At 40.6% G+C, this 15453-nt stretch overlaps 1 protein-coding gene across 4 annotated transcripts in view; it reads right to left on the reverse strand.

Annotated features, from left to right (window-relative positions):
* The window catches only part of ZNF529 (zinc finger protein 529), a 63510-nt gene that overhangs the window by 16042 nt on the left and 32015 nt on the right, over window positions 1–15453 (reverse strand). For 2 of the 4 annotated variants that reach the window (XR_012490476.1, XR_012490475.1), the window contains exon 5: window positions 504–717. Coding sequence is in view for 2 of the 4 variants with exons in the window: in XM_019749925.2 (XP_019605484.2) it covers window positions 13350–14785 (1436 nt within the window). In the remaining 2 variants the exon portion in view is untranslated. Of the gene's footprint in view, window positions 1–503; window positions 718–11378; window positions 14786–15453 lie in introns of those variants that run through there. The other 2 variants (XM_019749925.2, XM_019749921.2) reach the window with 1 other exon arrangement.

Here is a 15453-nt window from a genome sequence, read left to right on the forward strand (position 1 = left end):
CAACTCTGAGGTAATGGAAAGATGGAGAAATGATAAAGAGTTAAATTTTAAAGAAAAGGCCTATATGCTAGTTTTTAAAAGATAACGGATCTACAATCCTTGGCAAGGAGGATTGAATGCTTAAGGAAAAGAGTCTAGGCATATAGGGAGAAGTGAAAAATAGAGAATGTTAGTGAAAGGGAGAACAAACACGGAAAATTTAGTTTGTAAAAATCATAAATATAAGACTGCAAATGAGCTAGAGAGGCTGGCATCCAGAATAGAGGTTAGCGGGACAACCAGTCCTCCAGTATCTGAGAAAAGAAGAACACTGACCAGGAAGAGTATCTGAAAATGTTATCTAAAGATAACATAGGTTTCTCAAGAATTCCCAGCAATTGTCACTCCAAAAGACAAAGGCCGATAAGTTAATCTCTTTACAAAATTTCAGAGGTTGCACACTCACTGAATAACTGTAATGAGCCTTTATCCCATTCATACCTGCTAGGTCCTTAATTACTCACCTGGAGAGCACCTTCCTTATGTGTCTTCCTCAATCATCGATTGCTCTTCTTGTTTGAGCCAGCAGCTTTAAACTTCTAAATAGTGACACAGGACTTGGAAGTTACTGTTGAGGGTCAAAGCAGCATCCCAGAATTCAGCCTGAACCCTTAGGGCTGTCAGGGGTTTTAATGTATAAGGACAATACAGCTCCTGGGGACGCACAAGGAAGCTGGCCTGTGGGAAAAGAAAAACACAAAATAATGACTCTGTGGCTTAGAAGATGGAGCACACGCCTACTACATATTAGCACATGGAAAAAAGAGTACCTATACTTTGCATCTCAGGCCAAACCCATCACGCAATTTAAAGGCTGCACACATTTCAAAAATGGGAAGGAGAAGGTAACTTATTTTCAGAATTTAGGTTATACAGAGAAACTACAAGACTGAGATGGCACAGTTCTCCAGAATCAGAACCCACACAGGTACTTTTGAGCAGGTGTCACTTGTGGCCTTGCTCCTGTTTGAACAATCACAGTTTTGAATGTAATTTCCCCCCATAACAACACTTTCCTCATACATGTGAAGTCACCAACCTTGAGTGATACTGATAAAACTTAAGAGAAGTTATCCTGGTACTATTTGTGGCTTAGAGTTCCTAAAATTTTTTGAAGCCTAATATTTTATGTAGGTTATGCAACTCTAGAAGAAATAAGTGTCCTATAATTATATGGTCATTCATTGATTTAACAAGCATATATATTTACCATTTGCTAAGTGTAATGAAGAGACCATGGTCTCCAATTTTTAATGGGGTGAGAGATAAGACGGTCAAACTTACTCAGAAGTTCTTTCATTACTCAGATGTAAGAGGTTTAGAATCTGGCTGGGCAGTGCTATGAATTGATGACTAGGTAATACAGAAGGAGTAATGAATGGAGGCAAACTGTAGGAGGAAGGCGGTATCAGCATGACATTTTGGACATAGAGTTTGAAGTTCCCGTGCAACCTCCAGGTGAAGTTGTCCATTAGGCAGTTGGATATGTGGATGAGGAGATCAGGACAAGCCTCAAATAGGAAAGGACGTTTACTATTCATTTTTGTCAGCTGAAGCTACAGTGGAATGCTGTTACTCAGAGTTCTCAGAGGTGAAAAAAGATGATCAAAGCCAGAAACTTAGTAATACTAATAGCTGAAGGACAAACAGAAACATAAGTCACTAATGGAATTGGGGGTAATTATTCCTTGGTTTTGACTGGAACCATAAAAATGAGAGTAGTATCATAGAAGTCTAGAAAACATTCAAGAATGAGGCAGTGATAAACAACTGAAAAGCAATGGGGCGGACACAGAAATGGAATTACTCCACCCCAATTAACAATGGAAATGTACAAAACAGGCAAGCAAAAAATGTGATTCTTACCCCTGCCTTGGCTGCTGCATCTCCCTCCCCTGACAACTGTTCTCATTTTTTTTGTATAAACCTCAAAAGTTTCTTCATGGAACCACAAATATACATTCTTATCTCCATTTGCTAAAAAAAAAAAAAATTGTATATTACACCAAACACTATGCACCTTGCTTTCTTCACATAACCAAATACCTTGCAGGCTTTTTAAATCTATCTAAAATATATATATATTTCCATTTGCTCAAGTCTTCTTTTGGGTCCTTCATTAACATTTAAAAATAATCCATATAGGTTTTATACATTTCTTGTTTACCCTTAGGTGTTTTAGCTGACTTATTGCTATTGTAAATAAAGTACCATCTTCTCTATAACTATTACTGCTTTTTTTGTATATGTCAAAGGTATTATTTTTGTGTATGAATTTTGTACCGTGCCACTTTTTATTTTATTCATTTTATTGAAAAATATGTTCTGTGATAAACTTCTGGAAAAAATGTCTTTGTAGATACAAGAACATTTGTTTCACTACATTTACAAAGGACATTTGGTCTGGGGAAAACCTGGTCCAATTAAGAGTCAGATTGCCATGCTCATTTACGTATTAGACAGTTTTAAATTAGTTATTTGATCTCTGCACCAAAGACAAGACAACTTGCTTCCCAATTCTGTGCTGTCTGTACTAGTAGAAATTACCTCTTAAAGCTATTCCTTAGTCCAGGGCTTCTCAATACAGCCTCACTCAAGTTTCTCCAAAGAATTAAGAAATGTCAATACCTACGGGGAGTCTGGATACCCAATAAAAAGTTTTCGGGAATCTTTCCTCTTTAAAAAAAAATGCTGATTTTGTTTCTACACCACATGAGTCTGCTGTTTTGGTAAAACTCACTTTAAAAATTACTTATTGCTTAATTGCTTAGCCGTTTTCCTTTCCTGTCTTTCAGAAAAACGGATGCTCCAGAAAGATGCATTCTTATAACCATGATTTTAGAAATGAGAAAAGTGAGGTTTAGAAGTTACCACACCACAAAGCTCACAATGCCATCCATTCTCACAAACACCTCTCATATCCCCTTACATCCTCGGTCACCCACCCGCGAGCCTGTCCGTTTCCTCCAGAAACCGTGCCCCTCCACATAAGCTTTGAACACTGCACGTCACAAGAGGCGATTCCACCCCTTCGTTCTCCCCAGCCCCGTCGCAGACTCCGCGAATCTGCCCCTACAACCTCCCTAACTGGATACTGAGCCCAGAAACCCACGCCCCACAGCCAAATCCGCGCTTGGCGAAGCCGAAACCAAACTCACCAGCAAACAAAGACGACTATGGCGAGCCAGAAAGTCTGCGCCTGCGCACTCCTCGGGCTGGATAGCGCTCCCAGAGGTCCCTTGGGCTCTGTCAAGCCCGGGCTCAATAACGGATGAAATCAGTTTATGTTGGCCAGTCTTCCACCTTTCTGATTGTGGACTACATTTCCCAGATGTTTCAGTGGCTCGAATCAGCTTTTCGCGCTTTCCTTCCTCCGCCAGAGCTTGCGGGACTGTCTCCCCGGTGGCGGAAGGAGTGTAAATAGGCCGACTCTCAGAACTCAGCTCTCTGTGTTAACTCTACCTCTGGGAAAGGGCAGTGATGTGCCTTGGCTTATAATACGCTCAGTTCAAGCACGCCGGCCTGACTCCAAGTAGTGCAAAGCTACGCCAGGAGCGCCAGAAGACTCCAGGACGCGGTTCTGTGCTCTCTTTGGCCGGGATCAAGCCCGGAGCCACCTCGTTTAGCGCCAGTGCTGCACTGAACTACATTTCCCAGAGGGCGCCGGGTCTGCCGCTCCTCCACCCCCGGAGGCGGCGGTTCTGAACAGAGCTGTACTGGACCCGGGTGCTGGTCCTTGTGTGGCTCCGCCTGGCCACTGATGCGATCCGGGGGAATCCGAAGGTGAAAAGTCCAGAGCTGGGGCGAGAACGGTTACTGAGTATTAAGTATGTTCCGGAGGACCGGGCTGAGGAGGGGTGGTTGTACAATTGTATGTGACTGTGTGTCCCAGTGCTGTGTGTGTAATTGTCTGTGTGATACCATGTGTGCAGACGTGATTAGCTTTATGCGGGTGTGGCTGTGAGTCCCCCTATGATTGTTAATGTTTGGCTTTGTGTCACACTGTGTGTGGGTTACCTGTGACTTTGCCCGTGTGGTGGGTGTGTGATTGTGACGGTATATTCCTCTTTGTGTGCAGGTTTAGGGAGCTTTGTGACTCTTCTGTGACTGAGGCCTCATGGGGATTGTGACTCTGCGGCACTGTGTGGGGAGGGGAGGGAGAGTGCTGTGACTTGAGGGTGTTACTTTGTGTCTAGTGATGTGCGTGTGACTGTGCAGCAGTGTTATGTGTGAATTTGGGGAGACTGTGTCCATTTGTGTCAGTGTGTGTCACATAGTCATATGTGGGAGCAGAGGATGGCTCTACCCCTGGACTGTAAAGACCTTGACTTCTCTGTGACACTGAAATTGAGATGGAAGCCCCAGTCTCTTCTGATACTAGCTCTTCCCTGGTGGGGGAGGGGAAAACCCCGAACAAGATGACCTTGTCATCTGGGCCCCAAGGAAGGTTTGTTGTCTTCCTCCCCATCGTTGTCCTCCTCGTGAGCTCTCCAGTGGAGGAGGAAATAATGGTTGTGACATCTGAAAGTCATGTTTAAGGTGCCTTGGTATTTTCTTTGTTTTGGAAATACATTTTTTCAGGACATGATTTTTTTTCTCTTTCTTTGCAAACTCCTAATGAAGACCAATTAAATAACCTAGAACGTACTGTTTCTCTTTGGAAATACCCTCTTTGCACTCCCTAATTTTTTCTTATTAATATGGCAAATGATTCAAGTTATCTTGTGTGCTGATCATTTTGGTTTACATATATACACAAATATAAACATGTAGATACTTATATACACACGTGTGTATACATATTTTGCATTTTCATTTAAGCGATATAACTTCCCACATAATTGAAAGATATTTGAGAATATTTTTAATATTAGATACTGTTGTTTTGTCACGTGACTAATCCAATATCTATCCTCATTCTTTCTGTAAAAATTCTGATTTTGTTTAAACGAGCTCTGTGCCCAGCTTAAATAAAGAAAAACAAACAAACACTCTACATGTTCTAGCTTCCCTTATAGATGTAAACAAAAGTTGTTAGATTGGGCTTTTTAGTTCTTTAAAGGTATGGGAATGGGGCGGGGCATGCTCAATGGGCATGTATTCTTTAGGCCCTCTTACTTTCCCCTTCCTGCTTGGAATGGGAATATGGTGCTACATGTGGAACAACCATCTTATAGCCAGGAAAGGAAGGGTATGAGAATTTACAATGTTACATTAAATAAAAAGACATGATTTTAAGTTGTATGTGTTGACCGTTAAAAATAAAAATTCTATTTCTGGAGGTTTCTCCTGTTCTTTTATTTATGACATGTTTCTTTGTTTCCTCATTCTGGCTGCCTCTGGTTGCTTCTGTGTATTAGGTACATCTCTGTGTCTGAGTCTTTGTTGGGTGGATTTGTGAAGTATGTGTCTTGTGTGGTTTAATAGCACAATCTCCCTGATTGTGCATGTGTTCCAGGAGTGTCCCTTGTGTGTATTCTCCTGTTATAGTTGAGCCTAGATTGCTCAGTGGGTGGCACTGACTCCCAGGCTCCCTGACTGTGAGGATTGGCTATGCCCACACGGTATGAGCTGTGTGTGGGTTGACCCTTCTGAGTGGGGTTCTCCCCTGTGGGTTCTTGTGCCTGTTGAGTCCACCCTTTGGGTGTGCCATTTGTGGGGCTAAGCAGGTAGTGCTCTGAAGCCAGCCTCTGGGTGTATTGTTTCTTTGGAGGGTGCCCGTGCCTATTTTGGCCTTGCCTAGACCAGCCCGAGGTTACACGGTAGGAGATACACAGCTATATGTGGTTGGTTGCTGCCTGTGCTGGACCTGGAGGCATGTGGGGATGGCCTCACTATGAAGCGAGGCTGGCTGCCACCAGTATTGGGTCTGGGGCAGCTCAGCAAAAGGCCCAGGGTCCCCTCTGTCTGTTGCCACCTGCTGGCTACCCATAAGGCTCAGCCATTGAAAGAACCTCCTTAGGTGCATGGGCTTGGCTGGTTGACCTGGTGTTGAGAATGTCTTCGGCAATGTAGCTCTAGGTGGGCAGGGCAGGGTTGCAGGGAGTTTTCTGGTGTGGGTGGTAGTTTTTACAAAGTTAATGCAGTTTTGGTTCTTGTGTTGGTGCCGGGCTGGTGCCGACCACTTCACAAAAACACCTTGAGAACAACATAGCCAGCCACCGCTTGCCTCAGGCCTGCAGGTCTCCGAGAGCAGCCCAAGACAGGCTTCGGTGTAGAGTGTGGCTCACCACCCAAAGTTCCCTGGGCCTTCATGGACCTGTCAGCTGCTGTAAAAGCCTTCCGAAGCTCATGGGGCAGAGCCAGCCACTCAGTAGCTGACAGTGCCCCTGGCGATGCAGTACTAGCTGCATGGGGGTGGGGATCCAGGTTGTCACCATGGTCGTGCCCATGCACGGATTTTACCAGACCAAATGCAGTCTCAGATTTGGCCCTTTGGGGGAGGGTTCAATATAGAAAAGATGGCGCCCTCCTGTAGGCTACATGTGAGGAAGGCTCCACACGGGCAATGACTGGTTCCTCCAGCCCTCGCTCTGAAGGCACACAACTCAGTCTTTCCTTGTACATCTCTGGTGTCTCTCAAGTTGCTGTCCCTCCACCAGAGACCGGATGAGTGTTTGCAAGTAAGTGAGTCTGTGTGCAGTCCCTTTAAGAGGGCATTTGGAATTCCAGCTGTCTTCTATCTCACCAAGATGGACAGAGTCCTCACTGATTTTCACTATCAGATGTTGTGGTAACTTCTCTTTCCAGCACAGCACCCCTGGGCTGGGGAGTCCAGTGTGGGGCTGGGACTCCTCCCTCTTTTGGGGGTACCTCCACAAAGGAGGTGTCCTTCCTGGTGTTTGGAGGGTTCCTGTGCCTATTTCTGTGGGTTTGGGGTCAGCCTGTTTTGCATCTCCATTCCTCCTAAAAGGCTTGATGTGGCCTCTTCTTTAGATCCTTAGTTATAGGGGTTCTGTTCAGCTAGTCTTCAGATGATTCTTGAGGTTGATTGTTCTATAATTTATTTGTAATTTTGGTGTGATCCTGGGAGGCAGTAGGCATAGTGTTTACTTAATCTGCCTTCTTCCCATTACTATTTCTTCAAATAGGTTCTCAATCCCTTGCTTTCTCTCTTCTTCTTTTGGTACCCCTATGATGCAAATGTTATGCTTGATATCCCAAAGGTCTCTTAAACTATCCTCATGTTTTTGGACTTTTTTTTTCCCTATTTCAATTGGGTGTTTTCTGCTCCCCTCTTCCAAATTACTGATTTGGTCCTCTGCTTCATCTAGTCCGCTGGTGATTCCTGCTAGTGCATACTTCATTTTAGTGTATTCTTCACTTCTGAGTAGTTCTTTTTTATGGTTTCTGTGTCCTTTTTAATGCTTGCTATGTCCTTGTTGAAGTTCCACTAAGTTCCTTGAGCAACCCTATAAACATTGTTTTGAACTCTGTATCTGGTAGGTTGCTTGCCCCTATTTCATTTAGTTCTTTTGCTGGAGTTTTCTCCTGTTCTTTCATTTGGGACACATTTCCTTGTTTCCTCATTTTGGCTTCTTCTCTGTGTTGGTTTTGTATGTATTATGTAGGTCTGCTGTGTCTCCTAGTCTTGGCCACATGGCCTTATGTAGTAGGTGCTTTGTGGGGTCCTGGCAGTCTCCCTGGTCACCTGTTCTGGGTGTTCCAGGAGTGTCCCTTTTGTGGGTTATGTGTGCTGTCCTGTTATAGTTGAGCCTTGATTGCTATTGGCACATCGGTAGGTGGGATTGTCCCTCAGGCTGATTGGCTCTGGGGTTTGGCTACATCCACAGCTTACAGGCTGCTGTGCAGTGGCCTTACCCCACTGAGTGGGATTTGCCCCTGTGGGCTTTGGTGCCTGTTGAGACATCCTTTAGGTGTGTTGCTTATGGGGTTAATTAGACGGTGCTCTGTTGTGGTCTGAAGCCAACCTCTAAGTATGTTGGTTCTGGGGCCTCTTGGGAGGGGCTTTGGTGCAGGCCCAGATCACCCATGGCTTGTGACCAGCTGGGGACTACCTCGTAGGAGTTATAAAGCAGTCCCCAGTTGTTTGCTGCCTGTGCTAAAGTTGGAGGTGTATGGGAGAGGCCACACTGTGAATGGAGGACAGCTCCCACCAGTACTAGGGCTGGGGTACACAGCAAAAAGCCAGGACACCCTGAGGCCTGCTTCCACCTGCTGGCTCCCTTAATGTTCAGCCAGTGATAAAGCCTCATGCAGTGTGACTTGGGTGAGGCAGGGTCTTAGGGAGTCACTGGAATGGGAAGAGTTGTGGTCACCAGGTTAATGTGGATTCTGGTTTGGTGCCAGTGCTGATCCTGTAGTACACAAAAATCTCAGAGCACACCAGGGCCATTCACCACCTACCTGGGACCCGCGGACTCCAACAGTTTTCCAAGAAAGAGTACAATGTGGGTGGGGCTGGCTGCTCATCAAGAAAGTGCCTACAGCATTGGGGGATTTGGTTGGGGCAGGGTCCCAGCAGAGCTCACCAGATCAATTCAGATTCAGATTTGGCTATGTGAAGGAGGACCCCACACAGGGAAGTGGCGCCCACCTACCAGCTACGCAGGACTCCACACAGGGAAAATGGTGACTGTCCTCCAGCCCTTGTCCTGCAGCCACACCTTAGTCGGTCCCCTGTATACTTTCTACATCCCCCAAGTCACCATCTCTCTGCCAGAGCACAGGGTGAATGCCTTCAAATGAGTGAGTGTGCATGGGCCCTTTAAGAGGACACCTGGATTTCCCACAGCCTTCTGTCCCTCCCGAGTGGTCAGAATCTCCACTGTTTTTCACAGCCAGATGCTGTGGGGGCTCCTCTTTCTGGAACTAGTACTCCATACTGGGGAGTCTGGTGTGGGGCTTGGGTCCCTTGCTCCTCCGGGGAGAACCTCCGAGGCCAAGATAGCCCTCCTGATTCTCAACCATTACAGGGAGGTTTGTGGCCAGCCAATTTTGCACCTCTGCCCCTCCTACCAGTCTCGATGTGGCTTCTTCTTTATATCCTTATTTATAAAACTTCTGTTCAGACAGACTTCAGATAGTTCTCCATGTTGATTGTTCTATAATTTAGTTGTAATTTTAATGTATTTATGGAAGGAAGCATGCACAGTGTTTATCTACTTCGCCATCTTGTATCTCTCTACCCACCTGTTCTTTGTGTGTGTGTGTGCTTGGGATGAGTTGAACTTCCTGGATCTGTAGATTTATAGTTTTCATCAAATTTGGAATTTTTTGGCCATTATTCCTTCAAATATTTTTTTCTGTCCCCACCCATTCTTTTCCCTTCTCCCAGTGATCCCAATTACACATAATTAGGCTGTCTGAAGTTGTCCCATAGGTATCTGATACACTACTATATTCTTAGTTTTTCTGTTTCAATTTCTATCAATTTTTTGCTAGGTCTTCGAGTTTACTAATGTTTTCTTTTTGTAATGTATAATTTACTAATCCCATCGACTGAATTTTTAAACCTCAGACATTGTCATTTTTATTTCTAGAAGTTTGTTTGGGTCTTTTTAATATCTTCCACATCTATACTTGACATGGTCAATCTCTCTTCCTTGTTGGACATAATGGAATATAGTTATGACTAGTGTACTGTCAGTATCTATTACCAAACACAAAATCTAGTAAATCATATATAAAGTCTATTTTTGTCATTTTTGGATGTGTTTCTATTGTTTTTTCTCATTATAGTCATGTATTCCCACTTCTTTACATGTCTGGTAAATTTTATTTATTACCAGACATTGTGAAAGTTACCTTCTGTGTGCTTGGTACTTTTACATTTCTATAAATATTCTCCACCTCTGTTCTGGAATATACTTACATTATCTAGAAATGGTGTGATCCTTTCAAAATTTGCTTTAAGCTTGGTAGGTGAGGCCAGGTGTGCTAGGTGCTAACTGGCCTCTTCACTGAGGCAATAACTTTTTGAGTAATCTAACCAGTGTCCTGTAAACTCTACCCTGGCTGATGGGGGCACAAACTATTCCTGGCACTTCTGGGAGGTCCAAAGATTACCTGTGTTCTTTCTTAAGCATTTCTTTTGCTGGCCTCAGGTGGTCTCCTTGTCCCCATGCACTGATTAGAATTTGGCTCAGTACTCTGCCCTGTAAACTACCCATCATGGCCTTCCTGGACTGTCAGCTCCATCTTGTCAACTTAGGGAGATCATGAGGCACTCCTGCACTCCTGCTTTGTGCTGAGATGTGGAAATGCCCTGTAGGCAGTAAACTGGGTCAAGTGTATGGGTCACATTTGTTTACATTTTGTTAGGCATTACTGTTTTGTTGTCTAATGGCCAGTGTCTGAAAACTGTCATTTCTTATATTTCACCTAGTGTTTTAAAAACTTTAGGCAGGAAGATAAATCCAGTCTCTATTACTTCATATTGGCTGAAAATGGTGTTTGTTTTTTTTAAATTCTACTCTTACAGAAGAATTGCAAGAAGAGTATACCATTTCTACACACCCCTCTCCCAATCTGCCTAACATTATGTTACATCACCATAGTATAATGATAAAAACTAAGACATTAACATTTGTATAATACTGTCAATTAAACGATAGTCTTTGTTTGTATTTCACCAAGTTTTCTTCACTAATGTTCCAGATTGGGTCTAGAATCCTACATTGTATTTAGGTGTCAGGTTAACTTAGTCTCCTCTAATCTTTGAGAGATTCTCAGTCTTCCCTTGCCTTTCACGACTTTTGGAGTATTGGGTAAATTAATTACCCGATTTAAAGAAGGTTCTTAATTTTGGGTTTGCCTGCTGTTTCCTCATTAGATCATGGCTGTGCATTTTTTTGGTGAGAATACCACCAAAGTGATGTGCCATTCTTGGTTCATCAGCTTGGTGGTATATGCCCATCTCTTAGTACTGGTGATCATGATCATTTTGTTAAGATGGCTTATGAAATGTTTTCTCTTTGTAATTAAATATTTCAGAGAGAGAGTTTGAGACAATTCTAATATCCCATTTTCCTTCCAACATTCACCTTCAAATTTTAGCATCCATCATCAATGGATTTTGTATATAATTATTATTATAGTGATTTCCTATTTCTTTCATTCCTTTTACATTTATTAGAATTCTTCACTATTCAATTAAACCAGAATTCCTTCATCTAGGGATAGCTAATTTCATGGTTCAGTGCAGCAATAAATAGGATAGGTCTGGAACATTGCCTTGTATTTGGGGAGGGGTGAAGCTTCCAAATAGGCTAGGGAAAATGTGGAAAGGATAAAGGAGAAAACAAAAATGTAAAGAAATAAAGTTTTATCAATTGAGCACCAAAAAAAAAAAAAAAAAAGTAGCAAAACAACAATAGTTGAGAACAATAATTATATCATGGTTCATTAGAGCAGTTGTCTGAAATGACAAGAGTTCATAACGAAGTTCAAAGGAAAATGTTAATATGTGACCAAAATGTTGCTGTAATTAAAAATAAGGGAAACATAATAAGGATATGTTTGCATTCTTTAATTTTTCATTTAGTCATTAATAATTTCAAATACTAAGTGCCAAGACACATGGTTATTTTGTTTCTGTCATTAATTTTAAGTCTGTATATAAGGTATAGATAGCTCATTGTTTTAATCTGTTCAAGCAACCAAAAAAATAAACACACACACAGAAGTGTAGGGAAAGTAGGTCTGGAGTACTACACCAAGAAGAGGGAAACTAATCAGTACTAATGGTAACTCAGAATAACCAGGTAGAGCGGGATCAAAGAGTAAATCAGCAGTGTGGTCACATAATAGCTCAGTAAACAAACTATTAATAATAATAATATTAATTATAAAAAATAGTTGAACATATTTAAAGACATGAAATAGTAAATATTCTAATAAAAGGGTAACAACAGAGACTCTTACTATATGGGACATGAAATATCTAATAATTATTTATTTTTAAAAACTGCTAATTTAAATAAAATGCTAATAAGGAATATTTAAAGAAACAACGTAACTCAAGATACTGAATTAGGAAAATGGCTTAATTACTACTGTTGATCATGTAAACCTTTAAAGAGTACATAATTCTGGGAAAGACACCAGTTTCAAAAATTAAAATCTAATGAATGATGGTGACATAAATGTATCTAAACATATAAGTAAGTTTTCTTACAAATATCTAATAACCAGAGGCTCATGATCACATTGATTGTATAGCCAGGCCAACTGTCTTAAGAAAGAAATGATGGACAACTAAGATTTGTGACATTATTTCTATGACTATTTCATTTTCCCCCTCCCTCCCTCCTTCCTTCTCTCCCTCTGTCTCTTTCTTTTTGATTCAAGTGACATTCCTAAAATCAAAGATCTCTACTGATTGTTCAACTGCCAAAACCCAGTAAGGCAACACTGAATGGGAGCAAAAAGGAAAATTATAAATACAAAACCCAATTGAAGCCATGGTAATAATAGAGTTGTAAACTGTCTTAATGTAAGTTTAGTGATCATTGCAATAGTTTTAGATTTTCCCTCCTTTCAAAGATGCTTAACAAATTTCCCTCCTTTTAAAGACTGGTAAGATTGGGTTAGTAAATTTTATATAATTAAAAATGCTCTTTTCATTTGGATCCTGACTGGTACTGCCTAGAGATGAAAAAACTCCTTGAAGAAATTGTATTGTGGTAGCTATTTGGGGAAGTATCATGTCGAAACAAAATAAAAATTCAAAAAGAAGTCAACCATTTGATGACAATCAAAAGGAGATTATACCCCTACCATTAAAACAAAAACAATAGAAAGCAAACAAACAAAATTCTATAAAAATATAGTGCAGGGCCACAAACCTTTAAAACTACATAGTATGTGACTGGAAATTCTAACTATCTGGAGGAGGATAACTATGCCATATATAACAAGCAAAAATCAGAATGCAAAAGATGCATTTAAGTGATATAGTCAATAAGCACAAAAACACATACACCAAAAAAGTCATTGTAAGCACAACACGTCTGGACAAGAAGCTCATGAAAATAAATAATTTGAGAAAAACATTTTCCACACATTGCAGAAGTGGATTAATAGGGACCATCCTACATAAATAGCTATTCAGAATGTTAACTGTTATAAAAGGGAGAAATACTTGACCATATCTAACAAAGGTGAAAGTATATATCACCTAAGATTGAGCAATTCTACTTCTAAATAGTGGCCATAAAGTATGAAAAGAGATTTAATGAGACAGATATTGAACCCTTTTTATTACTACTTATTAAATGCACAGGCTTTTCCAGTGAAACTCAGAAACAAAAGCCTTTATATATGCCTTTCATTCACAAGACTTCTCATCACAACTTTTTTTTTATATCAAGTAACGTCCTGCCCATAGTAAAGGCATTCCCATATTCCTTACATTCGTAGGGTTTCTTATCAGTATGAATTCTCTGATGTTTTGTAAAGGATGAACTATGCCTAAAGGCCCTCCCACATACCTTGCATTCATAAGGTTTCTCTCCAGTATGAATTCTCTGATGTTCAGTAAGCGCTGAACTGTGTCTAAAGGCTTTCCCACATACGTTACATTCATAAGGTTTCTCACCACTATGAATTCTTTGATGTTGAATAAGGGCTGAAGTAAGTCTAAAGAACTTTCCACACACTCTACATTCATAAGGTTTCTGACCACTGTGAATTCGCTGATGTCGAGTAAGTTCACTACCTACTACAAAAGCTTTCCCACATTCCTTACATTTATAGGGTTTCTCACCAGTATGAATTCTCTGATGTCTAGTCAGGGATGAACTATTTCTAAAGACCTTTCCACATGCCATACATTCATAGGGTTTCTTTCCAGTATGAATTCTCTGATGTCGAGCAAGTTCTCTACAGACTCCAAAAGCCTTCCCACATTCTTTACATGCATAAGGTTTCTCACCAGTGTGAATTCTCTGATGTTCAATAAGCTGTGAACTAATCCTAAAGACCTTCTCACATTGTATGCATTTGTATGGTTTCTCACCAGTATGAATTCTCTGATGTTCAGTTAGCTGTGAATGAAATCTGAAGTTCTTGCCACATTCCATACATTTGTAAGGTTTCTCATCAGTGTGGATTTTCTGATGTCGAGTAAGTTGTGCATGTGATCTAAAGGATTTCCCACAGAAAGTGCATTCACAGAGTTTCTCACTAGTATGAATTCTTTGAAGTGGAGTAATTTCTTCAACTCTTCTTAAGGTCCTTCCATATTTCTTACATTTATAGAACATCTGATCATGAATTTTCTGCTGTACAGTAAGGTCTTTATAAAAACTAAATGCATTCCCATATTCCATATATTTACAAGGTTTCACACCAGTATGAATATTCAGTTGTAGGGTATGTGGGTCATCTACTCCAAAGGTTTTCCAATACCCATTACATTCACAGGTTTTCTCACGAGTGTGTAGTCTCTCATATTCATCAAACTTTAAGTCACAACTAAAGACCTTCCCATATTCATTATATTCATCGGCCTTCTTGTTATCATGAATTCCATGATGTAATTTAAGAGACTTATAATTTTTGTAATTGGGTACTTTTTCAGACATGATTTTCATTTGACTGAAATATCCCACTTCAGGTCTTTGTACTTCAATCTTGCTTTTGCTTTGCCAGTCATTTTTGAAAGTGTAGCTCTGAAGACCAATGAATTTACTACTTTCTATTACTTCCCACAGAGAACCATTATTTTCAATAATGTTCTTCCCTACAGATAAACTCTTTGTGTCATACTTGTACTCCAAATCTGAAAGAAAAGAAACAAAAGTTTCTTTTTTCATGTCATGAAAATGAAAATTATAGAGTACAGAGGAAAAAAACAAAATTCACAATATAAATGAATAATTAAAATAACTTAAGAAAGTTAAAGAGAGCTCAGAAAATGATAAGAGCATAATGTAAGATTGTGAGGTTTGTGATATGGGAAACAGATTAAGTCGGTGGGTCTCAAATTTAGGTGGTGATCATCACCTAGTAAGCTTGTTGCCAAGTAAGTACTGATGTTCAGGAACGAATCCAAGTAAACTAAATCAACATCTATAGGTGTAGAACTAGTCAGCAGTTTTCTTGGTAGAGATACTGCTAGTGCAGATCAAACTTTGATAATCTGTACATATTAACAATTTTGTGATATTTTTCTTCAAACACTTTACCATATATAACAAGGAGCTGCTTTTAAGACTTCATTTTAATTCATTATACTCTTTCACCTAATATTTTCCCCCTCCTACATGAAGTCACATTTCCTATCATTTAGATATCCACAGGATTTTTAATTTCTCATAAATGGATTCTTTATATAATATCTCCTTTTCATTGTCCAGGTCTAAAAGTTACTACCCTCAGGAAGGATGTAATAGCTGAATCTAATTAAGTTCATATTTATGTGTCTATTCCAATATCTAGTTATTTGCC

Source organism: Rhinolophus sinicus, linkage group LG11, assembly GCF_036562045.2.
Source record: "Rhinolophus sinicus isolate RSC01 linkage group LG11, ASM3656204v1, whole genome shotgun sequence".
Lineage (NCBI taxonomy): Eukaryota > Metazoa > Chordata > Mammalia > Chiroptera > Rhinolophidae > Rhinolophus > Rhinolophus sinicus.